Below are 27,620 nucleotides of genomic sequence, written 5' to 3'. Positions count from 1 at the left end.
AAAATGATGGGGGTGGGGGCTGCAGAGAGAAGGAGAGAGGTGGGAAGGGGCCATTTTTCCTAAAGCCTGGGTCCTTCTCTGGCCTCTGCGCGGCTAGTTCACATTGACGCCATCTGGATTTGAAGACCACAGCTTGAAGAGAAAACCCTCCAGAAGAGTGACTCGTAAGGGGGAAAAGGAGGGTTTTCGGGGAGCAGAGGGCGACTCCGTCTAGCACCGCGGTTCTAAGTGAAGTTGAACCGAACTTTTGCTGTCGGCGAGTGGAGCGGCTGCTTTTGGTAGAGTAGGAGGCGAGAGGAGGCGGGACGGCAGTTGACAGGAGGTGGGGCTTCGGGGTAGAATCGAGAAGGGTCTCAGGAAGGCGGGGCTTCTGTTGACAGTGGGGGCGGTCTCCCGCCTAGAGGGGCGGGGCTTGGATCGTACTGCCGCCAAATGGGGCTTATGATGACAAGGGGTGTTTCTCACGATCTGGCGGTGACATTAGAAAAGCGGAGCGCTCAAAGGGCAGGGCCACAACTAACAGAGGGCCGGGTGCCTTCTGGATTGACCTGAGTGAAGACCAGGCTTCTGCCAGTAGCGGGCGGAGCTATCACCGGCAAGGGGCGGGGCCACTTCGGGACCTGGAGAAGGCGGGGCTTCTGTTGACATAAGGCGGGGCTTCCGTAGACCTGGGCGGGGCTTCTGTTGACAGAGGGGCGGGACGGTTCCCTACCTCCCGCCGTGAGGCAGAGGCCCGCAGAGGGCCGGGTCGAACCCCAGGGAAGCAGGAGGGTCCGGGAGTGGAGAGCCAGGCGCTGAGCGGGGTGGGGGCGCGCGGAGGGCGCGCGCGCGCGCACGTGGGAGGGCGCCGCCTGGGCCGGCTCTTCCCCTCCCCCCGCTCCCGCCCCCGGTCGGCTGCTGGGGCGCGCGCCTCGCCTCGCACCCCCACCCCCGATTCCCTACGCTCCGCGGAGTTCGCAGAGCTTCCGAAGCGTGAGCCGACCCGCCGAGCGGTTCCGGGTGTAGGGTTCACAGGTCAAAGTTGACTCCCTGAAGAGTGCAGCCGGTTTGAAATGCAAGATGGCGGCGGCGGGGCTCTGAGAGGCACGGCGGCCCCTGCAGGTAGCAGCGCGAGCGGGCTCCGCGACCAGCGGCCCAGGGCGTCCGGGGCTACGGGTGGGGACCGGCGGCGCAGAGTCCGCGGCCGGCGCGGCGGGCCGGACGGGGGAGGGCGGCCCCGGGGCAGAGACCCCGGAGAGCTAAGCGCGCTCGGCGCGGCGGGTGGCCGGGCGGATGGGCGCGGGGCGTCCAAGGGGCAGGGACCTGGCCTGCCTGGGCCGGGATCGCCGCCAGGGGACAGACCCTGAGCCTCCTTTGCGCTCTCGGGGTCTCTGCGGCCGCGGAAGGAGCTGGGGTGGGCTCTGTAAGGGGAAATTTCAGCCCTCCTGCCTACGAGAGGGCTGAGCAACTTGGGATTGTTGAAGGAAGTGAGGACTGGGTCTCCCTAGAAGGGGGGCAGGCGCCGCAGTGATGGAACACCCTAGCAATGTTGAGGGTCCTGGGGGAGGTCGGGAGCCCTGCCCTGCAGGGGCGTGTGGCCTCGTGGGGACTTAGTCTCCCTGAGAGTGGGGAGAGATTCTCTTGCTGGAGCTGAGCGCACTGGTATTGGGGTTGGAGCCCGGAGAGATCCTTCGGGGAAGGGCTGTACCTCACTTCGGGTAAGGCTGGGCACCCATTTCGGGGCAGGACTCAGAGCTGAGTCCTTAAGAACTATATTAGCTTTTGAGGGAGCCCTGGGACTTAGGGAGAAGTTGATTAGAGAGAATGGAAATGTTATCCGTCCCTTTCAGGAGGGAGAGAGGGAGGCTGACCATGGACCGCTCCAAGCCTTAGGGCCTGAAGGGAACAACCTCCCGGTCTTTGCAGGGAATGAAGGGCTAGGAAGGAGCTGTGAGAGGAAGGGGGTCTAATGGCAGCAAAGAAGAGCCCTGGCGGATGCTCTTTCCCTGCGTATTTACACCAAAGTTCTAGGAAACAGGACTTGAAATTCTTTGTTTCAATACGTCCCTCCCCACCTCTCTGTGGGTAACAGTAAGGGAAAAGCAAAACCCTGGAGAAGAAGAAGGAAAACAAAAAAGATTAAAAAAATACAAGAAAGAAAGAAAGAAAGAAAGAAAATAAAGAGGAGAAAAAGGTTCCGTTGGATATCCTTAGCTTATGTTAGTGCAGGATCCAGCTCTCTGGCAGGTTTCAGTGAGAGACTCGGGTAGGAGAATTAGGAAGTGGGAGAGGGGATGGATAGAGGAGGCATATGGGGAAGAGATTGGGCAGAACGGGAATTCTGCAGGGCTTTTCTGTCATCTCACCCCAGCTCTAAAGAAAAACATGAGAAGAGGCTAATCTTTGTGGGGAGAAAAAAATGTCAGGAAAACTAACTGATAGAGAATTTGTAATGTGTTTAGGTTGGGATTGCATGTAACTTGAAACGAAGAAGCAATTCTCTTGGAGAGTGAGAGGATAGCAAAAAAGGGAAAATCACAGGATTGGGAAATAGAGTAGTTCCCAGTTAGGGAGGAAGAAGCAGCTATATCCCAGGAATAGTGACTATTTGTTGGGTTGGAGTATATGTTTGTGTATAACGTACATGAGTGCACCTTAAGATTTGTCGGTATTGGTCACTGTTTCTCAGTCTTTGTCTGAAAGCTTTAACTTGTGTTATATGGTGCTACGTGAATTATCCTTGCTTCTGAAAAATCATCCTGAAAAAGTCGTTTGTTTTTATGCCAGTGGTGAGGATGAACAGGATTTGGTGTTAACAAAGATACTGACCCTAGCGCATCTCATAGATTTTTAAAAAAAATTTCTTAAGTAGCAATTCTGACTCTTGATTTTAAGCAAAAGAAATATGAGTGCTGCCAAAAACAATAATGCTGTAACAGGATATAAAAGAAAAAGGGCTTTCATGAATATTTTTTCCTCTTAGTTTTTCCCTTCTTACTCTAAGCATTTTAGGGCTAAGCAGACTAATTTTGTGCAAAATAAGTTGTCAAACCTTGGGTCCTTTCAATATAGAATTGATAGCATTTCATTTATCAAGGACTCTTTTTGTAGAAGAATCTCTTCAAATGCTTTATTTAGTGATCAGGATTAAAATGAAAAAAAAAGAATTAAAGTAAGACTTGGGTAACTGATGACAGCTCTGATTCATATAGATTTCTTGAACCATTCTAGTATTTTTTAAAAGAGATTTAATGTCTTCAATAGAAATGTTTTTAAAAACACATTTCAAGTATAAACTAGTTTAGAGCTGCATGTTTGGAACATTGTTATTCATGTGTGCTGTTCTTTGGTTTCCCCAAAGTGCGTAGGTCTAGTTTTATATTCAATTCTGACCAGATTAGGCTGGGTGAACCAGAAAGGCATTGCTGCCAGATGGTTTGAAAATATGCTAAGGCTGAAAACATAAATGTGCCTGTGCTGGTGAGCGCTCATTAGTAGATGTCTCTCCCTTATAGTGAGCTGATTATTTCACTGGATTGGAGGACAGTTCATGAATGATGCAGCAATTATTTCACCTTTAATGATACTTGTGTTATAAGTTCTTTTTTTCGATAAATGTGAAAAAAACTTTTACAATTATTTTATTAATGAACTTGATAGCATAGGTGAGGTGGCTCATTTTGGAGATTTTCTCCCTTTTGTTATTATATTTCACATTGAGACTGAAAGGTGATGTTATGATATACTATACATTTTCCTTCTTGTAATGGTAAATAGGCACAAAAATGTGATATTTGGGACTTAAATGGAAGTACTCTTAAAATTACTAAAATGATTACAAGTGTAGCTGAGGAAATAGCCTTTTTATGTACGTTGCAGCATTGTGGATTTGGGCTCAAAAGACTCTATTTAGGGCTTCCCTGGTGGCGCAGTGATTGAGAGTCCGCCTGCTGATGCAGGGGACACGGGTTTGTGCCCCGGTCCGGGAAGATCCCACATGCCGTGGAGCAGCTGGGCCCGTGAGCCATGGCCACTGAGCCTGCGTGTCTGGAGCCTGTGCTCCGCAACGGGAGAGGCCACAACAGTGAGAGGCCCGCGTACCGCATAAAAAAAAAAAAGGCTCTATTTATCTGAATATTAACAGTTTTGAAATTTCAGTGCCTAAGCTAGTTTTTAATCTAATATCATATTCAGTCAATTCAGGGAGGTGTCCAGAAATATCTATTGCACTGTTTGTGGTAATAGCCAGTATAGCACATTCACTTTTATGTTTAAGTTTTTTCTAACTTAAAATCCTCTTAAGTCATCCTATGTAATTTCAAAAGTAATTTAAATTACATTTATTTGAAGGGAAAAAAAACTATGGCACTAGCCTTTGAATAATAGCCAGTGTTTCCCTAATATGATTGTATACTGTTGCTCTGATATATTAATAGTTGTAGTCCGTGAGTAACCAGATTTGCATGACTCAGCTGCTGATTAAATTACTAATCAGGATATACATTTGCATTTACATTTTGGAGATCTGTGTTTTATACAGTTAATTTTTTTTAATATAGATTTTATTTATTTTTTTATTTATTGGCTGCGTTGGGTCTTGCATGGCTGTGTGCGGGCTTTCTCTAGTTGCTGAGGGCTTCTCATTGCGGTGGCTTCTCTTGTTGTGGAGCACAGGCTCCAGGCGCGCAGGCTTCAGTAGTTGTGGCACACGGGCTTCAGTAGTTGTGGCTCGTGGGCTCTAGAGCGCAGGCTCAGTAGTTGTGGCACATGGGCTTAGTTGCTCTGCGGCATGTGGGATCTTCCCGGACCAGGGCTCGAACCCGTGTCCCCTGCATTGGCAGGCGGATTCTTAACCACTGTGCCACCAGTGAAGCCCTATACAGTTAATTTTTTTTTTTTGGTACGCGGGCCTCTCACTGTTGTGGCCTCTCCCGTTGCAGAGCACAGGCTCCGGACGCGCGGGCTCAGTGGCCATGGCTCATGGGCCCAGCCGCTCCATGGCATGTGGCATATTCCCGGACAGGGGCACTAATCCGTGTCCCCTGCATCGGCAGGCGGACTCTCAACCACTGCGCCACCAGTGAAGCCCTATACAGTAAATTTTTAAAGTAAATATTTATGTAAATTTTTATGTAGGTTGCCACGTTTTGGTCTTAAAGGGTACTTAATCTTTTCAGTTTATATAATCAGTATCCCATAATGTATTTGAAAGGTATAAAGATGGTGTTATGTACCTTTGGTCTAAACAAATATGATGATATACTTTGGAAAACAAGTATATATGAGCAGTTTAAGAGTGACGTTTTTTCAAGGGAGTAAAAACTGAGTAAACCACTTTTTATACAGGATTTTTGTTTTCAGTTTTAAATTTAGATTTTTTAAAAATCATATTATCAAAGCTTATGTAAAAATTTAAACCATTAAAGCGGTAGACATATACATATTTATCATTTAAAATAAAATAACTTTGTCATTAAATTTTAGTGATTTAATATTTCCCTTAGGACTTCTGACTCCCTTTTTCCCCTTCCTAAAGGTCTTTCTCTTTTTTTGATTGTTGTGAGGAATGAGAGGACATAGGAATATTCTGATATTTCTAAGCACTTCACTCATAATTATGTTTTTCTTCTTTACTAAGTTTATTCCCTTTTACCTTCCGATATTGTGAAAAAGAAGTTTGTTAAAATTTGTCTGGGGGCTTCTCTGGTGGCGCAGTGGTTAAGAATCCACCTGCCAATGCAGGAGACACTGGTTCGAGCCCTGGTCCGGGAAGATCCAACATGCCGTGGAGCAGCTAAGCCCGCGAGCCACAACTACTGAAGCCCGTGGACCTAGAGCCTGTGCTTCACAACAAGAGAAGCCACTGCAATGAGAAGCCCTCACACTGCAACGAAGAGTAGCCCCCGCTCTCCACAACTGGAGAAGAGCTCACTCACAGCAACGAAGACCCAATGCAGCCAAAATAAATAAATAAATAAATAAAATAATAATAAAAAAACTTGGCTGGGCTTGGACTCTACTTGGGAGTGGGGGTTGGAAAAAAAGAACACTCACTGTATTACTATGATAAGATTTATATCAGAAGTTTGTGAGTTCTATGAAACACCCCTTAAAACGTGTCATATATTAGTGATTCATCTTGAAGCTAAGGTCAGAGAAAGTATGTGCATGTTGGGGTGGGAGGTATAAATTATGATTGATTAATGTCTACCTGCTAAAGCCAGCCTATTCTATCATTGCTTAATATGCTCAGAGGTCTGAAATGGAAAATAAAATGGATTGTTTTGTGGACTTTTAAAATATTTTATAATGTTTCAACATTTAGCAAATTGTATGTGTGTGTGATAAGAACTCCTAGGGTTTAGTCTTTTGACAACTTTCGTATATAACATAGAACAGTGTTAATTATATTTATCGTGCTGTACAGTACATCCTTAGTACTTATTTATCTTATAACTGCAAGTTTGTACCTTTTGACCACCTTCATCCAATCCCCCCTCCCCCCAGTCCTGTATCCTGCCTCAGTAACCACAAATCTCATCTCTTTTTCTATGAGTTTGTTTGTTTTTTGAAGTATAACTGACCCAGAACACTATGCTAGTTCTCAACATTTAGCAAAATTTAAACAAAGACTTTCTTTGTTGTATAACTTAGTTAATACCTTAAATAAGAGTCAGAAAAATCTAATTGCGGACTTACCATGGGCCAGGAAATAGTCCAAGCACTTTACATGTGTTATTTCTTTCAATACTTACAGCAACCCTATTAAATAGGTACTATCATTAGCCCCATTTTACAGATGACGGGGCTATGGCACAGTCAGGCTAAGTGGCTTATCCGGGACCACACAGCTAGTAAGTGACAGAGCTGGGACTTGAACCCATGCACTCTGGTTCCAAAACCCAAATTCTTCATCTTTATTTCCAGTCCGTCCTCTACTGCCAAAATAACTGATCTGTTTTATTACATAATGTATATGGTTGAGATGACTTATTTAATTTTCGAAGTTCACTCTGTTCCTAAATTTTAAAATGATACTTTGAATTTGAGAGGTGTCCTAAAGTACTCCCAGTATCAGGAACTGAACTAACATCAGGCAAGTATGCTTTTCATTCAGAAATGCTGAGGAACTCATTTGTTGCTCCTCTAGTTGCCTTGTGCCTTTGCATGTCTTGGCAGCTCTTCTCAGAGACTCTGGTTCAGGAAAACATCTTGCAATTACTGTGTGATTTAAGAATGGATTCAAATAGGTTACCAATTTCCTATAATATTAATAATTCATTTTGGAAAATAACCTCCCCGCTTTGACAGCTGTTTCCTATCCTCTCTTCTAGTCCACATCTTGTAGATGGATGGCTAAGGAGTGTCCAAACAAGGAGATACCAGGAAATGAAATTGTAGAATCCCAGGCTGCAGACAGAACAGGATGCTCCACTGGGTCTACCAAGAAAATGCTCTTTTGCTTTTCATGAAAATAGTGTAATTATTCAGCCTAAGCTTTAACTTACCCTACAAGTATTTTACTAAAGGACTGGTATATTTACATGATTTCTCAATTTAAGTGGGCTCTTCATAAGCAATGCTAGAATAGGCTGGCTCTAGCAGGTAGACATTAATCAACATGCACCCCAACACCCATCCCAACGTGCACATAGTTTCTCTGACCTTAGCTTCAAGATGAATCACTAATATATGACACGTTTTAAGGGGTGTTTCATAGAACTCACAAACTTCTGATATAAATAATCTTATCATAGTAATACAGTGAGATTGTTCTTTTTTCACCAACCCCCACTCCCAAGTAGAGTCCAAGCCCAGCCAAGTTTTTTTTCTTTTTCTTTTTTAACTTTTGGATGCGTTAGGTCTTCGTTGCTGTGTGCGGCCTTTCTCTAGTTGCGGCAAGCTGGGGCTACTCTTTGTTGCGGTGCACGGGCTTCTCATTGCGGTGGCTTCTCTTGTTGTGGAGCACAGGCTCTAGGCGCGCGGGTTTCGGTAGTTGCAGCACATGGGCTCAGTAGTTGTGGCTCGCGGGCTCTAGAGTGCAGGCTCAGTAGTTGTGGCACACGGGCTTAGTTGCTCCACAGCATGTGGGATCCTGCTGGACCAGGTATCGAGCCCGTGTCCCCTGCATTGGCAGGTGGGTTCTTAACCACTGCGCCACCAGGGAAGTTCCCAGCCAAGTTTTAACAAACTTCTTTATAAAAGTTGTATGTAATAATAGCAGGAATCAAAGGATAAGGTACTGAGGGAAATCATCTTCCTTAATATTCATTCACTATGGTTTTCAGAGTTTCACTGCTTAAAGAACAATAATAAAAATGCTTCAACCCTTCAAAAGCATTATTTACTTTTATTTAATAAGACAAACAATTATAGTTTTTACTTAATTTTCCTGACTGGTTTAACAACTGTGAATAATATACCACAACATTTTTAGACACAAATCTGAGTTTTCAGAGAATTTTCAGTTTGCTTGATTTTGTACCATCTAATGCTTCACAATGCACTGATTGAAAAACCATTCAGTAGTAGCTTTCTTGCAAAAATGAAATAACCACCAATCATTCTATTAGATATACCATATGTTTAGGGGTAGAATACCACTAGTTTATTTAAGTAGTATTGGCATGTCCCCAGCATTAATGATCCACTTCATTCCAATTAATATGTAGTAAATTAGGGTACAAATATCACTAGGCTTACGTGTAAACATACAAACACACACCTCCTCCCAACTCTTAGTTTAACTAAGTTGTCTATCGTAACTTTTGTGTACTAATTTTTTGCAATCCCCAATTTCTTCATCTCAGCTTTCATATTATAGACTGCATATATTCACCTTTTGAAAACTTTTATTGAAAATAGTACAATAGTGACTTGGTTGTTTTATAAAATATAAAGATATTTTGAAGTGTAGTTTTCAGTTTTGAATTTCTTACTAAGATTGAGTTTGGCATTTCGATGATTCTTTTAAAAGTTCTGTGAGGAAATGAAATTTTTTAAAAATTACATTTATTTTTAAAAAACCAAAGCATAAGCTTAAAGTTTCCGAATAAGACTGAATTGTATCTAGAATAATAAAGCGATATTACTTTTTTTGTAGGAGATGGCAGATAGGTACTTTGGACCTGTTGGTAATGATGGCCTGAGCTAAACATCTCCTAATTTGAGGGGACACCCTTCTGTGTCAAAGAACAGAATGCGAAGGAAGCTATGGCAAGTATGTGTTTCATCGTTTTGGTATGGTAAAAACTCAGATACTGAATGTGCTCACTTAATATAGTGATACTATATTTGGCTAAAGTTTTAAAAGCTTTTCTTTAAAAAGCAGCAGATATATTCTTAACTCTTTTTCAAGAAATGTACTTTCAAACTTGAAAAATATAGAAGTATTGTCTGCTTTAATTTCAAAGGAAACAGCATCACACTTCATAATAAATCTGTGGTATATTTAGAATTGATTTTTCAATCTATTCAATACATTTGCTGACATCCACTGTGTATCAGGCACTGTACCAGGTGCTGTGGTAATAGTGGTGAAACAGACAAATGAAGGTCATGAGGGTAGAGACCTTTTCTGTGGGGAAATTGATCTAGAAATTTTACTATTCTTTTGCCTATATCCAGAAAAATGCTTCAAGACTTACAAGAACAACTTCTGAAAATATGTTTTCAGTATACAGTCCTCTAAGAATAGTTAATTACAATTATAAAATTTAAGATATTAATAATTACTTTGATTTAGGTTAGGCATACCACTATTTAAATATTTGAATATATTTTTACTTAATTACTTTTATATTTTATTTACCTGATATAAGTTGGCTTTTATAAGAAGCATTAGATTACATACTATACTGTTGGAAATATTTATTTAGTCCAATTGTTATTGTATATGATTCCAGAAAGTACTAGGAAAGATTCCATAACCATTAATGTGGTGGTTCACTTTCATTTTTTGTGTTCTTACAAGTTGACATTACCAATACTAATTACTGTTATCCTTCAAAGTATTTTTTAAATTAATTAATTAATTTTATTTATTTATTTTTGGCTACGTTGGGTCTCGGTTGCTCCGCGTGGGCTTTCTCTAGTTGCGGCGAGCGGGGGCTACTCTTCGTTGCTCTGCGCGGGCTTCTCATTGCGGTGGCTTCTCTTGTTGCAGAGCACAGGCTGTAGGCACGCAGGCTTCAGTAGTTGTAGCACGCAGGCTCAGTAGTTGTGGCTTGTGGGCTCTAGAGCGCAGGCTCAGTAGTTGTTGCGCACAGGCTTAGTTGCTCTGCGGCATGTGGGATCTTCCTGGACCAGGGCTTGAACCCGTGTCCCCTGCATTGGCAGGCGGATTCTTGACCACTGCGCCACCAGGGAAGCCCCCTTCAAAGTATTTTAAAAAATTGAATGATTATATCCAGAGTGAAATAGGTAACAGTTACTTTATTTTATAAATGGGCAAGATAATGGACAGATGAATGGCTTTTCAGCCTTTCAATGATAATCTCACTTAGAATCAAGAATAGCATTCTTGTGTTAGATTGTCTGTGAAAGATTTAATACACTTCCTTGAGAAAAGTAGGGGAAAATTATTTTCAGCCGAAAATTACTTTTGGATCCTATTCACAAACTTGAATAATAAAGACAGGAGATTTCATTATAGGGCTAGTTTGTATATCACTCTCATTATGTTACATACCGACCTACATGCCAGCAGAAGGTAGAACATCAGGATGTTAGTGTCCTAGAGACCATTCAAAAAGACATTTCACTTCTCAAATCTGGGGTCAGAGTTTACCAGGAGAAATCTGTCCAGCTTAGATTCTTCTTTTAATCTTTAGCAGCGTTAAAGTTGGCTTTCTCGGGTAGAAAAAAAAACAGGTAGAGAGGATAGAGTTTCTAACTCTTTAAGCCTTAATTAGCATTAGCAAAGGGATCTTCTGAAATTAGATAATCTTTGGCCACAGTTTCTTAGATGCTGTTACTTGGATCACATTCACTCCTGTCTGTATTCACCTTGATACTTGAATTTTTATTATTTTGAGACCATTTTGGCAATTTTCTTGAGACTTATCTCTTAGGTAATAATTCTAGGTTACAGTAATTTTTACAAACGTTTGTTGTGGGTACAAATTTGGGTTGACAAATCGCTCATTTAATTTTTTTTTTTGAGAACTTGACTCTTGTTTCTAAATATTTTTATATTTTAGCTTTGAAAAATGCCTCAAGTGTGTAAAGACCAAAGAAAAATTTTGTAATTAAAAAAAGTATCCTCTTGGACACCTTTTTTTAAAAAAAACATGGTAGATAGCATTTGTTTTAATTTGAGTCCATTATTCTTTGTTCCTACTATTATTTCAGGCATTCTGTGATTTTGGTGGATTTGTAACTTTTAGTTTGAATACAAACATGTAAAAATAAGTATTTTCAGCTGGCTAAACAGAACTCTGACTCAGAGAGGGAGAAGTGAAACTAAATAGAATACAGAGTCCTAAGAGTTCTCAGGATAGGTATAAATACACATTTCAAAGGATTCTTAGTTTGTATATTTTAGTTGTCCTAAGAACAGTTTTACTTAGTTGGTACTCGGTCAAAACTAACACAGTACTTAAAAATCATAGTTATCTTCTAAATGTTCTTATTTGACCCAGAATTGGCCTAAAAACAAAGTTTGTTTTTATTCGCATAAAATCTTACCAAAATAACATGCCTTTGTGGCTAACTAGGCCAATAAACTGTTAATCATTTAATTTAAAGTACAAGACAGTCAGAAAAACAGAGGCTTGGAAATTCAGTGTAGCTATGGACCTACTTAGTTATAAAATTTTTGAAACTTTTTTTTTTAGCACTAAGCATAGAATTTGAAACAATTCACTAACTTTTTATAGTGTATTACATTGAGAACCTGTTTTTAAATCTCTTTAAAAATATAGGATATCATTAAAATATAGTTTTCTCTTATAGAGAAATAATGATTCTAAGTTCAAATTTGCATTTGCTATCTTTATAAGAACTGTGCCTTTTCTTCTGAATTCTACTGCAGGACTAATTCTTTGAATTTATCATCCTTGTTTCATTTTTATATAGTCTACAAATATAGATATACACTATTCACACATAAAACTGATTTGTTATGGTAGAATTATAGATATTGGTAAATATTTGTTGAATATCCATTGCTGTGTTTTAATAAATAGAGTGTTTTATATTTGAGCATGTTTTCGTATTCTAGGGACTAAGGTAATTTTATTAGTAAGGATTTTACCAGTGAAAGTACTGTAAAGCGAGCACAGCTGTTCTTTATAGCTCCTCTATAAATGAGTGCTTAATGAAGTAGAATGTAGGTTATAATACACAATACACATATATTTTAAAGCTTGTTTTTTCCGCAGCAAATATTATTGGGGCCTTAATGGGCACTGTTTGGCCCTGAGAATATAGTGGAAAGCTAAACAGACATTCTCTCTGACAATGTAAGAAGAACTAGAACTGCTTAGATTTTTATTCTGTGATGAAATAAATTTTGCTTTCACTAAATGCTTTTCTGCAGAGAAAATTTCATGTAATTATTTTCATGAGTTAAGAATCATGAATTGATTAAGGAGCATCCTACCCTCCGGAGAAGAACCAGTGCGCAGATAGAACCATGGAAATTGGCTTGGCCTAGATCTACACCCTGGAGATTATGTGTGGTCTTGCGGGCTCTTAGAACCAGTCTGACTTCTCTACCGTGGGGCAGCAGTCCCCAAAGACGTCTGGAATACCCCTGAATGCTGTACACACTCAGATTCTTCTTCCTCCTGAAAAAACCTTTATGTAGCACATGTTTTTGCTTTAAAAATAGAAAGTAAACTTTGTTTCCAGCTTGAGACAAATGACCATAGAAATATTTTAGTCTATTTGCAGTTTTAAGGCCTTGAAACTATTGTTTGTTGTATTTACAGTAAAGCAATGTCATAACAATATTAAAGAAAACTTGTAGATACCACACATAAAAAAATTTCACCCATAATCTAATGTGAAAATTTCATTTTTTATGTTCTCATCTAGTCTTTGTCCACATGCATACATATTTTCCCATAGTTATTTTATAATCAATATACAAATTTTGTTCCGATTTTTAAAAATTTAACAGTAAATGGATACTTTACCATATTCCTTAATTACTTTTTTGAATATCTTTTTTTTTTGCACGGTACGTGGGCCTCTCCCTGCTGTGGCCTCTCCCGCTGCGGAGCACAGGCGCTGGACGCGCAGGCTCAGCAGCCATGGCTCACGGGCCCAGCCACTCTGCAGCACATGGGATCTTCCCGGACCGGGGCACGAACCCGTGTCCCCTGCATTGGCAGGCGGACTCTCAACCACTGTGCCACCAGGGAAGCCCTGAATATCATTTTTAATGGCAGTGTAATGGATTTGATCATTTATTTTTTTAACGTATTTCTCTACTGAAAGATTAACTGAAAATAGCATTCAAATATAATTATATTTACAGTGCTGGATGCATTTAGAGCATGATTTTTTCTTTTATTGGCAGACTTCACTTTAATTATGTTTTAACTGCAAAGCCACCTAGCTCCTCAGTTGTGCAACTAAACTCTAACCCTCTTTTATAGGTAAATAGTGCAAGCTTCCGCAAATTGATTTTAAGCTTTTTTGAGTTGACTTTCAAAGGGAGGATGAGATGCCTGTCGGCTAATAGAAATTTCTATATGGCAGTTTTCCTGTTTCAGCTCCACTGCACTGTAATGATGAAAGGAGATGAATTGAAACCACACCATGGAAATTCTTATTCTGTATTTTTAACCCCTTTTGCTTTTTCATTCAACTTGTGTGCCTTGTCAGCTGATTATGTTGCTTGAGAGATAGAAAGAAAGAGAATAATAGTAAATAAATGGTATTTATTCATTCCGAAAAGAATTTTTCAGGGACTGGGGGGAAAAGCATTAATTAGGCACCTGCTGTATATCAGAGTGTGTGAAGCATTTTTATTTGATCAGCCTCTGAGGTAGGATACCAGTATTCTTATTTTCTCCAGGGCAGCCTTCTCTGCTTCTTTTCTAGAAGCCTCCTGTAGTGTGCTTATATAGTTCCCGATACTTCCTCTCTCATTGCATTGATCATAGTTAGTCTAAGTAATTGTTTACTGCCTGTTTTCCTTGCTCAACTGCTAGAATCTGGCAGAGCAGAGATGATCTGTCCTGGTCACTGCTGTAATCCAAGTGCCCAACACAGTGCCTGGCACGTAGTTGACCTTCAACAAATAGTTGTTCAGTGGATTTGTTGAACTGAAGAATTTTGGTTTTATAGGTGAGAAAACTGAGGTTGATATGAGGTTGATATTGGGTAACTTTTCCAGTCACCTAACTACTAAGTGACAGAGGAGACTCTAAAACCTGTGGTTTTACCCTACACCACAAAGCCTCTGTGAACTAATCCCCCTGGGCCTGGGTTTCTTCTTCCATAAAAAAATGGGACGATTGGGCTTCCCTGGTGGCGCAGTGGTTGAGAGTCCGCCTGCCGATGCAGGGGACACGGGTTCGTGCCCCGGTTTGGGAAGATCCCACATGCCGCGGAGCGGCTGGGCCCGTGAGCCATGGCCGCTGAGCCTGCGCGTCCGGAGCCTGTGCTCCGCAACGGGAGAGGCCACAGCAGTGAGAGGCCCGCGTACTGGTAAAAAAAAAAAAAAAAAAGGGACGGTTGTGCTGAGGACCTTGCTTCTCCCCCAGATCATGACTTTATAATAAGGACCACGAGGATGCCCTTGTTTGTGCTTTGATTTATTTTTAGGTTATATCATAATAATAGAATTGAGCCATTGGACCAAATCTTGAGGCTCTTTTGGAAACTCTTAGTCTCTCTTTGGAAATATGTTAAATAATATATTGACTCTGGTTTTGTTAGCAAAATGTGAGCAAACAGTTTTAGAAGTGAAGAGGAAAGAGTATTTCTCAGGTCTATGTAGTTGAGTATAGAAGTAATCCAGGTTGAGGCAACCTAGGCTACTCAGAATAATCAGATTTTTAGTCTTTTGCATTACTGAAGATTTTTTTTAAGCCTTTCCTTTTTTTTTTTTTTTTTGCGGTATGCGGGCCTCTCACTGTTGTGGCCTCTCCTGTTGCGGAGCACAGGCTCCGGACGCGCAGGCTCAGCGGCCATGGCTTACGGGCCCAGTCGCCCCGCGGCATGTGGGATCTTCTCAGACCGAGGCACCAACCCGTGTCCCCTGCATCTGCAGGCGGACTCTCAACCACTGCGCTACCAGGGTAGCCCTTAAGCCTTTCTTTTAAGTAGCTTATTTAAATTTAATCATAATTTTCAAGTTACACATTTAAGTTAAAATATTTAATTTAAATAAATTTAATTTAAAATTTTCAAATTCCTTTCAAAGACCAGTGTTTTCAAAGGAAAAAGCACAATTGTGTGTATATATCATTAGATAATAATACATGAATATTTTGTAATTTTCATGACTTTAGCAAAAAATAATTAAGGTTTTAAAATTTTATATCTGTTTCAGTTCTTACAAACTGACCATCCTGAGCTAGTGAACTATAAGGAAAAGAAATAAAAGTAATAATTTCGTAGCATATTCCTATTTTTATACTAGATAGGATAAAAAGTAAGAAGTTTAACCCAAGAGCTAGAGAACCAGAATAATAAAGGGATCTGAGCTCCTCAGGTTTCTCTTCTGTATCTTTTTATTAGTATGGGTTACTCTGTTCTACTCCTGGGCGCTCCAGGCCTGCCTTTTAGAGTGAAACAACCTGAAAGTACACATTAAATTCACTTTAGCTTTCACATTTCACTTAGCACTGGCAAGCTGAGGATTTTTGATGAAAGTATTTACGTTTTTTTTTGTTTTTTTATTGCGGTACGCGGGCCTCTCACTGCTGTGGCCTGTCCCGTTGCGGAGCACAGGCTCCGGACACGCAGGCTCAGCGGCCACGGCTCACGGGTCCAGCCGCTCCGCGGCACGTGGGATCTTCCCAGACCAGGGCACGAACCCGTGTCCCCTGCATCGGCAGGCGGACTCTCAACCACTGCGCCACCAGGGAAGCCCCAGTATTTACGTTTTTAAGGCAAAGGCTTCAGACACATCTCAGAACCCATCAGAGGTGGAAGTAGGGATTGTGGGGTCCGTGGGATGGGGTCAGGAAGTAGTTTAGCTTCTATACTTCTCCGACCAGTGGCTATATTCTTTAGTCAGTTTTGCACTTAGGCGTCTCATAGAATTTTGTTTGAAGAAAGGGCTGTCCTGCTTACAACAAAAAGTTTGAAAACCACCATTTTCAGGAAATGTAGTTTCAAGAAAAACCCCTCTGTCTTTGGCTTCTGGCTGTTAATATACCCTAACTAAACATAATCTAAGATTCTATGAGAATAACAGTCATAAAATAGCTTACTCCCCTGCCTTTCAGCAATTCTCCTTCACTGTCAAAAATGTGGGTGCTGCTCATTGGTTACTGTTCTGCTTAAAGTCTTATTTGAGGAATTCCCTGTTTCTAATGAGGAAAAAATTATAAAAACAGTGGTGTTCCTTATTGAACTGAGTAGGAGAGATGGTATTATCTTAGTTTATAACATTTAGTTAAGAAATCATTTTAAATTTCAGTGATTTCTTTATGTTCCCTTAGAAATCAAAGTTTTTTGGTTTTTTTTTTTTTTTTTGCGGTACGCGGGCCTCTCACCGTTGTGGCCTCTCCCGCCGCGGAGCACAGGCTCCGGACGTGCAGGCCCAGCGGCCATGGCTCACGGACCCAGCCGCTCCGCGGCATGTGGGATCTTCCTGGACCGGGGATTGAACCCGTGTCTCCTGCATCAACAGGCAGACTCTCAACCACTGCGCCACCAGGGAATCCCCAAAGATTTTTTATAGAAAAAAAAGAACACTAACACTTTTGAGAGTGAGGTTTGGATTGTTGATACCATTATTATTACTAAGCTGATGCTCTTTATTTTGTAATATGGGAAATCAGGACATTTAGTCTGACTTTTGGTCCAACTTTCCACCTGTTGCTTGGATCCATCAAATGGATATGTAGTATATATTTGAATAATCCCAGTGAGGAGGATCTTACCACCTTCAAAGGCAGGACATTCTCTCTTTGGACAGCTCTGTTTCCTAAAAATATTTCTCCCTTTACTGAGTCATGGAGACCTAGTTTTGCTATAATCTTTGAAATAAACTTTTTCTCCTCAGTTCAGCTAGGACAAGGATTATGCTAGTAAATGAAAATAGTTCCAATTCGTGGTACAAAATAAGTGATACCACTTATTGTATTCATTTTCATTTGGTTTAGAATTTAGAAGCACACCAACTTTGATTTAGCATCAAAATTGTATTTTAACTATTTTGGGTGCAAAAGTATTAAAATGTATTTGTATGAACATATCTCACTTTTTCTTGATGATTCAAGGTCATTCTTGTGAATTTCAGCTACATTTTCCATGGTGATGCCCTTAGGGCATTTTGAATTTTACAGGACTCTTTTTCTATTCATTCTAGTTCAGGTTGGAAGTAGTTTTTTTGTGTGTGTGTTGGGGGCATGGATCTTAGTTCCCCAACCAGGGATTGAACCCCGGGGCACAACAGTGAAAGCGCTGCAACCTAACCACTAGACCACCAGGGAACTCCCTAGTCCAGGTTAATAAGCATTTAGTGAGTCTCTACTTCCAGGCTTCTGTATGCAAAAGGAGATAGAGAAATGTATGAGAAGTCAGCCAAGATAGCTCAGCTGGGAGAGCTTAGATTGAAGACATAAAGGAAATTGCCTCCATTCAGAGTTTCAGGAGCTTTGCTATGTCTCAAAAAAGCTATTACTTTAAAAAAGAAGGAAAAAAATGAATAAGGAAACTGGAGGTTTCGGGACAAAAGTGTAACGTTCCTCTGGTACAATATGGTAAGTTCTAGACTAGAAAATAAGCCGGGGAGGAGGCTGGGCCGAGCTAAGGGGAGCAGGTGATTTATCAGGCAGATTTATAGAGAGGTCATCACACCCAGCGCACAAACAAGTGTCCTGGCACAAGGAATGGCCTGCACTGAGAGTCCTTAGAATAGCAATCGTTTTTGCTCTGTGCCTAAAACATAAAGAAATAGGAGTCAGGAGGGAGATGGTAGGAAATTGAGGTTGCAGCCAGGATGTGAAGAAAACTACATGTCGCTTAAGGAGTTTGAACTTCATTCTTTCAGCACTGGGGACCCATCATAAGCTTGAAGTCAGGAGACTGACATGATTAGATATGTTTTACCAATTTTGATAGCATTGTGGAGAATGATTAAGATAATGTTTCTGAAACGTTGATCATTTATATTCTGCCTTTGTTGCTTTTGCCATACTTGGGCATGCTTTGGGGATAAGACAGACCAGGAGGAAGAAGCGGGCATAACTGATGGATTGAATTTCTTATATACTTAGTGGTCATAGTCTTGAGTATCTGTGGCTGCTTTTATAGTTTTAAAGTTCCTCCCCTGTTAACAGATTATCATTTCACACTGATACTAGTATGCCTGCCGAAGCAGACTCTTTTTCCCCCTTCCCTTCCAGTGTATAGCTGGCTAGATGAAAAAATCCAAATAAACAAGCCCGTGGGCTGACCCATGAGGTACAGTACATGACCTAAAGTGAGTTGGCTTGGAGACATCTATTTTGACCCTTAGAGGACTTTTTTCCTGGTCTGGTCTTATTCTACATCTTTATAACTGAGCTCTCCAACAACTTCATGTAAGTGAAATATAACTGTAATTTGCTTAATAGATCATAATCACTCATTTAAAAACATTTTTTAATTTATCTTAATGTAGGTGATTGGAGTTGTGCTTCAAAAATTTCAGCAGTTCAGCAGTATTTTATTTGCCAACCATAAGCTCTTTACTTGATAGCACCATGAAAAAGCTGCTAATGAGACTTGTTGAGCACAAAGACAGACTTGAAGAACCAAAAGCCATTGTTTTCAAATGAAGAATACTGAACAGTTTTAAGCCCCAATGCTTTTTAATCACCACTGAGATTTTCCCCATAACATCAGAATGGCAAGCAGGCGAAAATCCACAACACCCTGCATGGTCCTTGCCAGTGAACAGGATCCAGACCTCGAGCTGATATCAGATCTGGATGAAGGTCCTCCTGTACTTACACCTGTAGAAAACACCAGAGCAGAGAGTATCTCAAGTGATGAAGAAGTTCATGAATCCGTAGACTCTGACAATCAGCAAAATAAAAAAGTTGAAGGTGGCTATGAATGTAAATATTGTACTTTTCAAACTCCAGATCTAAATATGTTTACTTTTCATGTGGATTCAGAACATCCCAATGTAGTGCTAAATTCATCCTATGTTTGTGTCGAATGCAATTTTCTTACCAAAAGGTATGATGCACTTTCCGAGCATAATCTGAAATATCACCCGGGAGAAGAAAATTTCAAGTTGACTATGGTGAAACGAAATAACCAGACAATCTTTGAACAAACAATAAATGATCTGACTTTTGATGGTAGTTTTGTTAAAGAGGAGAATTCAGAGCAAGCTGAATCGACAGAAGTTTCTTCTTCGGGAATATCTATCAGTAAAACTCCTATCATGAAAATGATGAAAAATAAAGTGGAGAACAAACGGATTACAGTTCATCATAATTCAGTTGAGGACGTTCCAGAAGAGAAAGAGAATGAAATCAAACCAGACCGTGAAGGAACTGTGGAAAATCCAAGTTCTTCAGCTTCTGAATCGAATACAAGTACTTCCACTGTAAACAGAATACATCCAAATACTGCCAGCACAGTTGTGACCCCGGCAGCAGTTCTTCCTGGGTTAGCACAGGTTATCACTGCTGTATCAGCTCAGCAGAATTCCAATTTGATTCCCAAAGTCCTCATCCCTGTTAATAGCATTCCTACCTACAATGCTGCATTGGATAACAACCCCCTTTTGCTTAACACCTACAACAAATTCCCTTATCCAACAATGTCAGAAATTACTGTTCTTTCTGCCCAAGCAAAATATACAGAGGAACAGATCAAGATATGGTTTTCAGCCCAACGTCTAAAACATGGTGTTAGCTGGACTCCCGAGGAAGTAGAGGAGGCGAGAAGAAAACAATTCAACGGAACAGTCCACACTGTACCTCAGACCATAACGGTCATCCCCACCCACATTTCCACAGGGAGTAATGGTTTACCATCCATCTTACAGACATGCCAAATAGTTGGCCAGCCAGGTCTGGTCCTTACCCAAGTGGCTGGCACGAATACCTTGCCAGTAGCAGCACCTATAGCCTTGACAGTGGCAGGGGTTCCAAATCAAACAAACGCACAGAAAAGTCAGCCCCCGGCCACTCAGCCTACTGCAGAGACCAAGCCAGCAGCAGCAGGAGCCCCATCCTCTCAGCTTGTGAAAAATGAGACTGCAGTGGCGAACCCTGATGCGTTCGGCGTTCGGGCAAAAAAGACTAAAGAGCAACTGGCAGAATTAAAAGTTAGCTACCTAAAGAATCAGTTTCCCCATGATTCCGAAATTATCAGACTTATGAAAATCACAGGGCTGACAAAAGGAGAGATTAAAAAATGGTTTAGTGACACAAGGTACAACCAGAGAAATTCAAAGAGTAATCAGTGCTTACATCTCAACAATGATTCCTCCGCCACTATTATCATAGACTCCAGTGATGAAACCACGGAATCCCCAACTGTTGTTACTTCACAGCAGAAACAATCCTGGAATCCTTTTCCAGACTTTACTCCCCAAAAGTTTAAAGAGAAGACGGCAGAGCAGCTTCGTGCCCTACAGGCAAGTTTTCTCAACAGCTCCGTACTTTCAGAAGAAGAATTAAATAGGTTAAGAGCGCAAACCAAACTTACCAGAAGGGAAATTGATGCTTGGTTTACAGAGAAGAAGAAATCAAAAGCTTTAAAGGAAGAGAAAGGAGAAATAGAGGAAAGCAATGCAGGTAGTTCCAAAGAAGAAACTGGAGAAACTTCTCCTGGAGATGAGTCTAGTGCACCTAAGTCAGGGAGTACGGGCAAAATATGTAAAAAAACACCCGAGCAGTTGCACATGCTTAAAAGCGCATTTGTCCGAACACAGTGGCCGTCGCCAGAAGAGTATGACAAGTTGGCTGAAGAAAGTGGGCTTGCTAGAACAGACATAGTTAGTTGGTTTGGGGACACCCGTTATGCTTGGAAAAATGGAAACTTAAAATGGTACTACTACTATCAAAGCGCCAATTCAAGCAGTATGAACGGTCTGTCTTCTCTTAGAAAAAGGGGGAGAGGGAGACCCAAAGGAAGGGGAAGAGGAAGACCTCGCGGGCGGCCCAGAGGAAGCAAGAGAATGAACAACTGGGACAGGGGGCCGTCCCTCATCAAATTTAAAACTGGAACTGCAATACTTAAGGATTATTACCTGAAGCACAAATTTCTTAATGAGCAAGACCTCGATGAACTCGTTAACAAATCACATATGGGCTACGAGCAGGTCAGAGAATGGTTTGCTGAAAGACAGAGAAGATCAGAGTTAGGTATAGAATTATTTGAGGAAAATGAGGAGGAAGATGAAGTTATTGATGATCAGGAAGAGGATGAAGAAGAAACAGATGACAGTGACACTTGGGAACCCCCACGACATGTGAAGCGGAAGCTTTCTAAATCAGATGACTGAAATGTAAGTTGTTAAGCTGCGTGTGCATTCACCAACCACATACATTTAGCACAGTCACCTCGTATTTGTCATCGTCACTTTTGACGGATTTTTTCTAAAATAGTTTCTCTTATGCCTCATAAGAGGACTAGGTGCCATGAGTATAGCCAAGAGATACGATTATCACGTGTAGTCTGATTCTTGTGATGGTTATGTTTATTATGTAGAGTTTAATGTTGCCTTAATTATTTTTTATGTGAAATGTTCTTTACTTTGTTTTAAGGGAAAGTTACCCATTCTCTAAGAAGGAAGACTGGTGGGCGGGTTGGGGATTCACACATACTAAAGATAACTAAAATGTATTTCTTGCAACCCTCCTTCACTAAAGCTTCATTTTTTGCCTGTTTAAGGAAAGAATTCAAAAACGAAAACTAAAAAGAAGGGGAAAAGTATACCGAAGGAAAGACTTACCACAGGGGTGAAGATTGCTCAGTTTTAGGAAACTAGGTGAAAATGGCTATCTCTCTTTCTTTATTCATTGTATTGCCCCCCAAACTATTAGATTTTTAACTAGAGTTTAAAATGCTTTAAGTATTAAAATTATTCAATTTTTTTTTCTATTAAAAGCCAAAGGTCTGTTTTAAGCGATATATAAATTCATGTTTGCTTAGGTGGCATCTGTCTTTGAAAACTGTGATATAAATTATTTCTGTTTTAGGGATCAGTGGTAAATAACAGATTTTATATTAAATTAACTCAATTGCCTGAAATGTCTTTTCCTTATTTGATATAAAACAAACCTGCTACCAGCAGAAACACATTATTAAGTTAAAAATACCTCTCTGTAGGCATAAAAGTGCAAGTATATATGCTTTAAATTTGAAAGGTTTGGCCTGTTCCTTAACTCTTAATTCTTTTATAGATTGGATTAATTAAAATTTCACTGTAGTTGCAAATCCAGATACCTGATTTGGAGTTAGAACTTGAATTCTTAATACTTTTGGAATTCAGTAGCATAGTTTGCTTCTTTTCTACTCTCTGTTTTGGAGTGTTCTAGGATAAGACTGTACTTTTTTTAAAAACAGTGCAGTTGTCATGAAGTGTTTGTATCTGTCCATCAGTAGTCCAAAAGCACCTTGTTGTCAGAAATCACTGCAGTGTTCTGAAACAGCAGGGGAGGAAAAGAGGCTTAGACCCTCATCATGTGAGCATATTTATTATACTTACTTCCATAGCTTTTTGCATCCCTACCCCATCTGCTACTTTTATGCTCTCTTATTCTACACAGAATTTCTTTAATTTCCCCATGCCTTCCTCCCTGGTTTTATTTATTTTGTTTTAACAATTATTTATAGAGCGCTTAATATGTACCAGGCACTATTCTTATTGCTTGGCAGTAAGCAAGATATTCTTTTTTTCCAGATATTCTTTTCATTAACAGGTTTTTTTTTTTCAGGCAGAAAAACAGATGAGACTAAAAATGCACCTATTTTAGAATGAATCTCACTCCAGGTTATAGAGCATAATGTATCCTTGTGAGTCACAAGAAGTTAAACAGTCTTGTACGGCTTTATCGTGAAACACAGCCCTCCATTTCCTTATGTCAGAAATCTTCAGGACAGGCTTTCTTCTGACCCAGATGCAGAAAATATTTTTTACAGGCTTTTTTGTTGTTGTTGCTAAACACAAGAATGTGCACTCGGCCAAGACTGAATCAACAAATTAGTTGCTGCAGTGAATTGTTGTCGTTGTTGTAGTAGTAAGCTCTGCAGTGATTTTGGAGGAAGTTGTAATCTCATTCTAAAAATAATGTGAACTTTGTTGTACAGCTTAGTTTGACCTTACTTTAAGTTTGTGTGGGTAATTCTTAAGTAATATATCAATACGCTAATGGACACTAGGGTCAGAAAATTCACACAAAGCCATGCATGGTTTTTAAAAAATTGTATCATATATGTTATACATGTACTTTTGTGGTACCTATATTGGCATGCTCTAATTTTAAAATATGCAAAAGTCTAAAATTATAAAACCCATTAATTACCAAGTTATCACTGGCTTAACAAAATAATTTTTCATCTTATAAAAGGATTCACCATAAATTTCCTCTAAACAGTTACTTCTTCATTTAGATACGGTTTAATTTACCAAAAAAAAAGTAACCAAAACCTTTCCAAAATAGTTACTGCAAAAAAGTGATAAACACATATGTCTTTTGCACAAGCTAGCCCCATATATAAATAGAAAAAAATACAAGTCTTTAGATTTCGTAGTCTATTATGAATACAATGAAATATATACTTCCAACTAATATTTTTTTATAAATTATTACATGTAGGTAAAAAATGTCTATAAGCAAATCTGGTATATGCAGAACATATACACTGGAGTTGCACACAAAATCTGCATTACACAAGATACATATGGCAAGTGATCTCAGGATTAATAAGCGAATACAGAGGATGTATTTTAATCGTTTTTGTTTCTAAAAGTGGTAAATGTTAAAATATGGTTATCTTTAAAATTTTAGTTTTTTATTATGTTTTTCTTTTATAGCTGCCTAAAACGTTGGAGGAGAATCAATTCTTCAACTCCAGATGTCTGATTTACTGTGAATGGGCTCAATCTTTGATGACACTGAAAACGTTTGGGGGCATACACAATCTCAAAAAATAGGATCCAATACCCAAAAACAGTGGGACTCAATGTTGTGTCAAAGTTAAACTGCTGCAGACGGCAGAAGTCCTGCAGTGCACACAGGACACTAATTAAAACAACTTGTAAGCAGTCACATTTCAATGAAGTGCATTTTTATTCTGATATGATGGAGACATTCTGATTCTTAGACTTTCTGAGGGGGTTTAATGACCACTAGAGCTTGTCCTCATATTCTGTTCAGCTTAATACTGTATGTCTCGTAAGATGGGCCTTATTGCCTGTATTCTTTGATATATGATTAAGATTATAGCTTTGAGTGACCAAACATTTTACAGAGTAAAACTTGTTTGAAGCAGGAAAAAGAAAAATCTGATTTATTTCTATATCTCATTTCTCAGGCCCTGCACTAAGATTAAGGAGTTGTTCATGGGTTTATGTAATTTCAGCGTAAGTGAAAAACAGGCTGTGGACATATTGGAGCAAGAAGATTTTGTGGTATCATTGGCGCTTAATGATTGGATCTTTCATTGAACACATTCATGGATACCACTATTACTACTTGTAATACTCTGTTACTTTTTTTCATTAGAAATTGAATTAGCTTTTTCTTAAACCGAACATAATCAGTACTGAAGAAGGGAAAGAAACTGGCATAAGAATTTGGATAGGGTGAAACTCTGAAATAAATATTGTACCAAAAATGTGAAAAAGAACCATGTAGTAAATATTAACTTAGTGTTTTCTTACAATCGTATAGAAATCAGAAATTTTGTACAGGTGTCAGATCAGAATTTTCAAGAATTATCTTTTGGTGAAATTCTACTTTGTGTAACAACTTCAATGAATAAAGAAAAAAATTCTGAACTGATCAGAATGAGGTAAAACTTAGCTTTTCACTTATGAACATGGCAGTGTTCACTGTTAACTCTTGCCATTTCAGGAGACTGAAAGTTCCTCCTAACTCAAACTTTGTAAAGACCGGTGCTGTTCATTCGTGTTGAGAAGGACCCTTTCCTTTGTGACTACAGGACCATTTTTCAAAATGTGCTTTCTTCATAGAAGAAATGTTCAGTTTCATTAGCTTTGGATTTTAAAATGTTTTTCTGAATGACCAGATGTAGTGGGCTTGGCCAGTTTATTTTATCTAATTTAATGAATAATAAATATTAAGCTCTTGTTTTTACCTAAATGTTTGTCATCTAATGAAAATGTTATGAAAAAGCCTTGACTATGCATGCTGCTTTCATTTTTATAAACTTTTCATTTTTTAACTATAGCTTTATTAGTAATTCCAAAATGCTGCAATTTAGCTTATTTCTTCATTCAAACAGCTGGCTTTGTGGGTGGCTTTTTCTTACTACTGTTAACTTTTTTTAAGAGAAGCAATGTAAAGACAGTAACGATTTAATGCACTAAACTGTTCTTTCTTTTACACGTTTAAAAACTTCTTAAAGCACTCTGTATTATAATGATTAAATTGCTCCCTTTTTTAAATCATTGCTAATGTGGTCTGAGTTTTGTTTGACAATAATTTTAATGTTTTCAAAATTTGAAATGTCAAGTATTGGAAATGAAACCTTTGAATATATTTATATTATGTTTCCCTTGCAATATGTTAACTTTGTATAGCTGTAAATAACTATTAGTAATTTTTCCCCAGTCTCTTAAGACTTGACACTTAAATCTGCTCTGATGTTTGCTAGCTTTTAAATATATTTATTTGACAGAGCAAAGAACCCTCTTCTCCTGGTTAACTGTGTCCTTGAATACAAAATAAAAGTTAGCAGTGATTAGTAGCTTTCAGTGATTTTTTTTTCATTTTATTAACTGAATTTTCAAAAAATCATGGTAAAATATAACAAAAGTTGCCATTATATCCATTTTTAAGTTCAATGGCATTAATTATATATACAGTGTTGGGCAACAGCATCCACTATTTCCAAAACTTTTCATCATCCCAAACAGAACTCTGTAACTGTTAAGCAATAACTCTCCATTGCCCCCTCCCTACAACCCCTGGTAACTTATCATCTACTTTCTGTTTCTATGAATTTGCCTATTCTTGATATTTCAAATAAGTGGAATCATACAATCCTTGTCCTTTTATGTCTGAATTATTTCATTTAGCATAGAGTTTTCAAAGTTCATTCATACGGTAGCATATATCAGAATTTCATTCTTTTTTTAATAAATTTATTTATTTTTATTTGGGGGGGCTGTGTTGGGTCTTCGTTGCTGCGTGCGGGCTTTCTCTAGTTGCGGCGAGTGGGGGCTACTCTTCGTTGCGGTGCGTGGGCTTCTCATTGTGGTGGGTTCTCTTGTTGCAGAGTATGGGCTGTAGGTGTTCGGGCTTCAGTAGTTGAGGCATGTGGGCTGAGTAGTCGTGGCTTGCGGGCTCTAGAGCACAGGCTCAGTAGTTGTGGTGCTCGGGCTTAGTTGCTCCACGGCATGGGAGATCTTCCCGGACCAGGGCTCGAACCCATATCCGCTGCATTGGCAGGCGGATTCTTAACCACTGAGACACCAGGGAAGCCCTCATTCTTTTTTATGGCTGAATAATATTCCAGTGTGTATGCCCACGTGTGTGTGTATTCATCTGTTTATGGATGGACACTTGGGTTGTTGTCACCTTTTGGCTAGAAAAATGCTACAGTGAACATCAGCATACAACTCACAGTGTGAGTCCCTATTTTCAGTTCTTTTGGGTATGTATCTAGGAGTGGAATTGCTGAATCTGGCAATTCTGTGTTTAACTTTTTGAGGAACCATCAAACTGTTTTCCACAGTTGTCTGTAGCCACTTTACATTCCACCAGCAATATACAAGGGTTCTAATTTCTCAGTATCCTCACCAACACCTTTTATTTTCAGTTTTTAAAATTATTGTTATCACCATCCTAGTAGGTGTGAAGTGATATCTCACTGTGGCTTTGATTTGCATTTCTCTAGTGGCTAATGATGTTGAGCATCTTTTATGTGGTTAACGACCATTTGTATATCGTCTTTGGAAAAATGTCTGTCTGAGTCCTTTGCTAAGTTTTTTTTTTGTTTTTTTTTTTTGCGGTAAGCGGGCCTCTCACTGCGGTGGCCTCTCCCGCCGCGGAGCACAGGCTCTGGATGCGCAGGCTCAGTGGCCATGGCTCACGGGCCCAGCCGCTTCACGGCATGTGGGATCCTCCCGGACCGGGGCACGAACCCGTGTCCCCTGCATCAGCAGGCAGACTCTCAACCACTGCGCCACCAGGGAAGCCCTGCTAAGTTTTTAATTGGGTTGCCTTTTTGTTGTTGAGTTTTAGGAGTTTTTCATATATTCTGGATGTTACACTCTTATCAGATACACGATTCGTAAATACAGTCAATCC

The 27,620-nt window shown here is 39.8% G+C and overlaps 1 protein-coding gene across 1 annotated transcript; it reads left to right on the top strand.

Annotated features, from left to right (window-relative positions):
- Window positions 1-1,045: 1,045 nt before the first annotated feature.
- ZHX1 (zinc fingers and homeoboxes 1) lies at window positions 1,046-25,753 on the top strand. The gene is made up of 4 exons (XM_065895516.1): window positions 1,046-1,101; window positions 9,083-9,199; window positions 18,776-21,625; window positions 24,158-25,753. Exon 3 carries the CDS (start codon window positions 19,001-19,003, stop codon window positions 21,620-21,622), a length of 2,622 nt encoding a protein of 873 aa, XP_065751588.1. The 5' UTR covers window positions 1,046-1,101; window positions 9,083-9,199; window positions 18,776-19,000; the 3' UTR covers window positions 21,623-21,625; window positions 24,158-25,753.
- Window positions 25,754-27,620: the final 1,867 nt, after the last annotated feature.

Source organism: Phocoena phocoena, chromosome 17, assembly GCF_963924675.1.
Source record: "Phocoena phocoena chromosome 17, mPhoPho1.1, whole genome shotgun sequence".
NCBI lineage: Eukaryota > Metazoa > Chordata > Mammalia > Artiodactyla > Phocoenidae > Phocoena > Phocoena phocoena.
The sequence above is the reverse complement of the archived record's forward strand: the minus strand, read 5'-3'. Positions and strand labels throughout refer to the sequence as shown.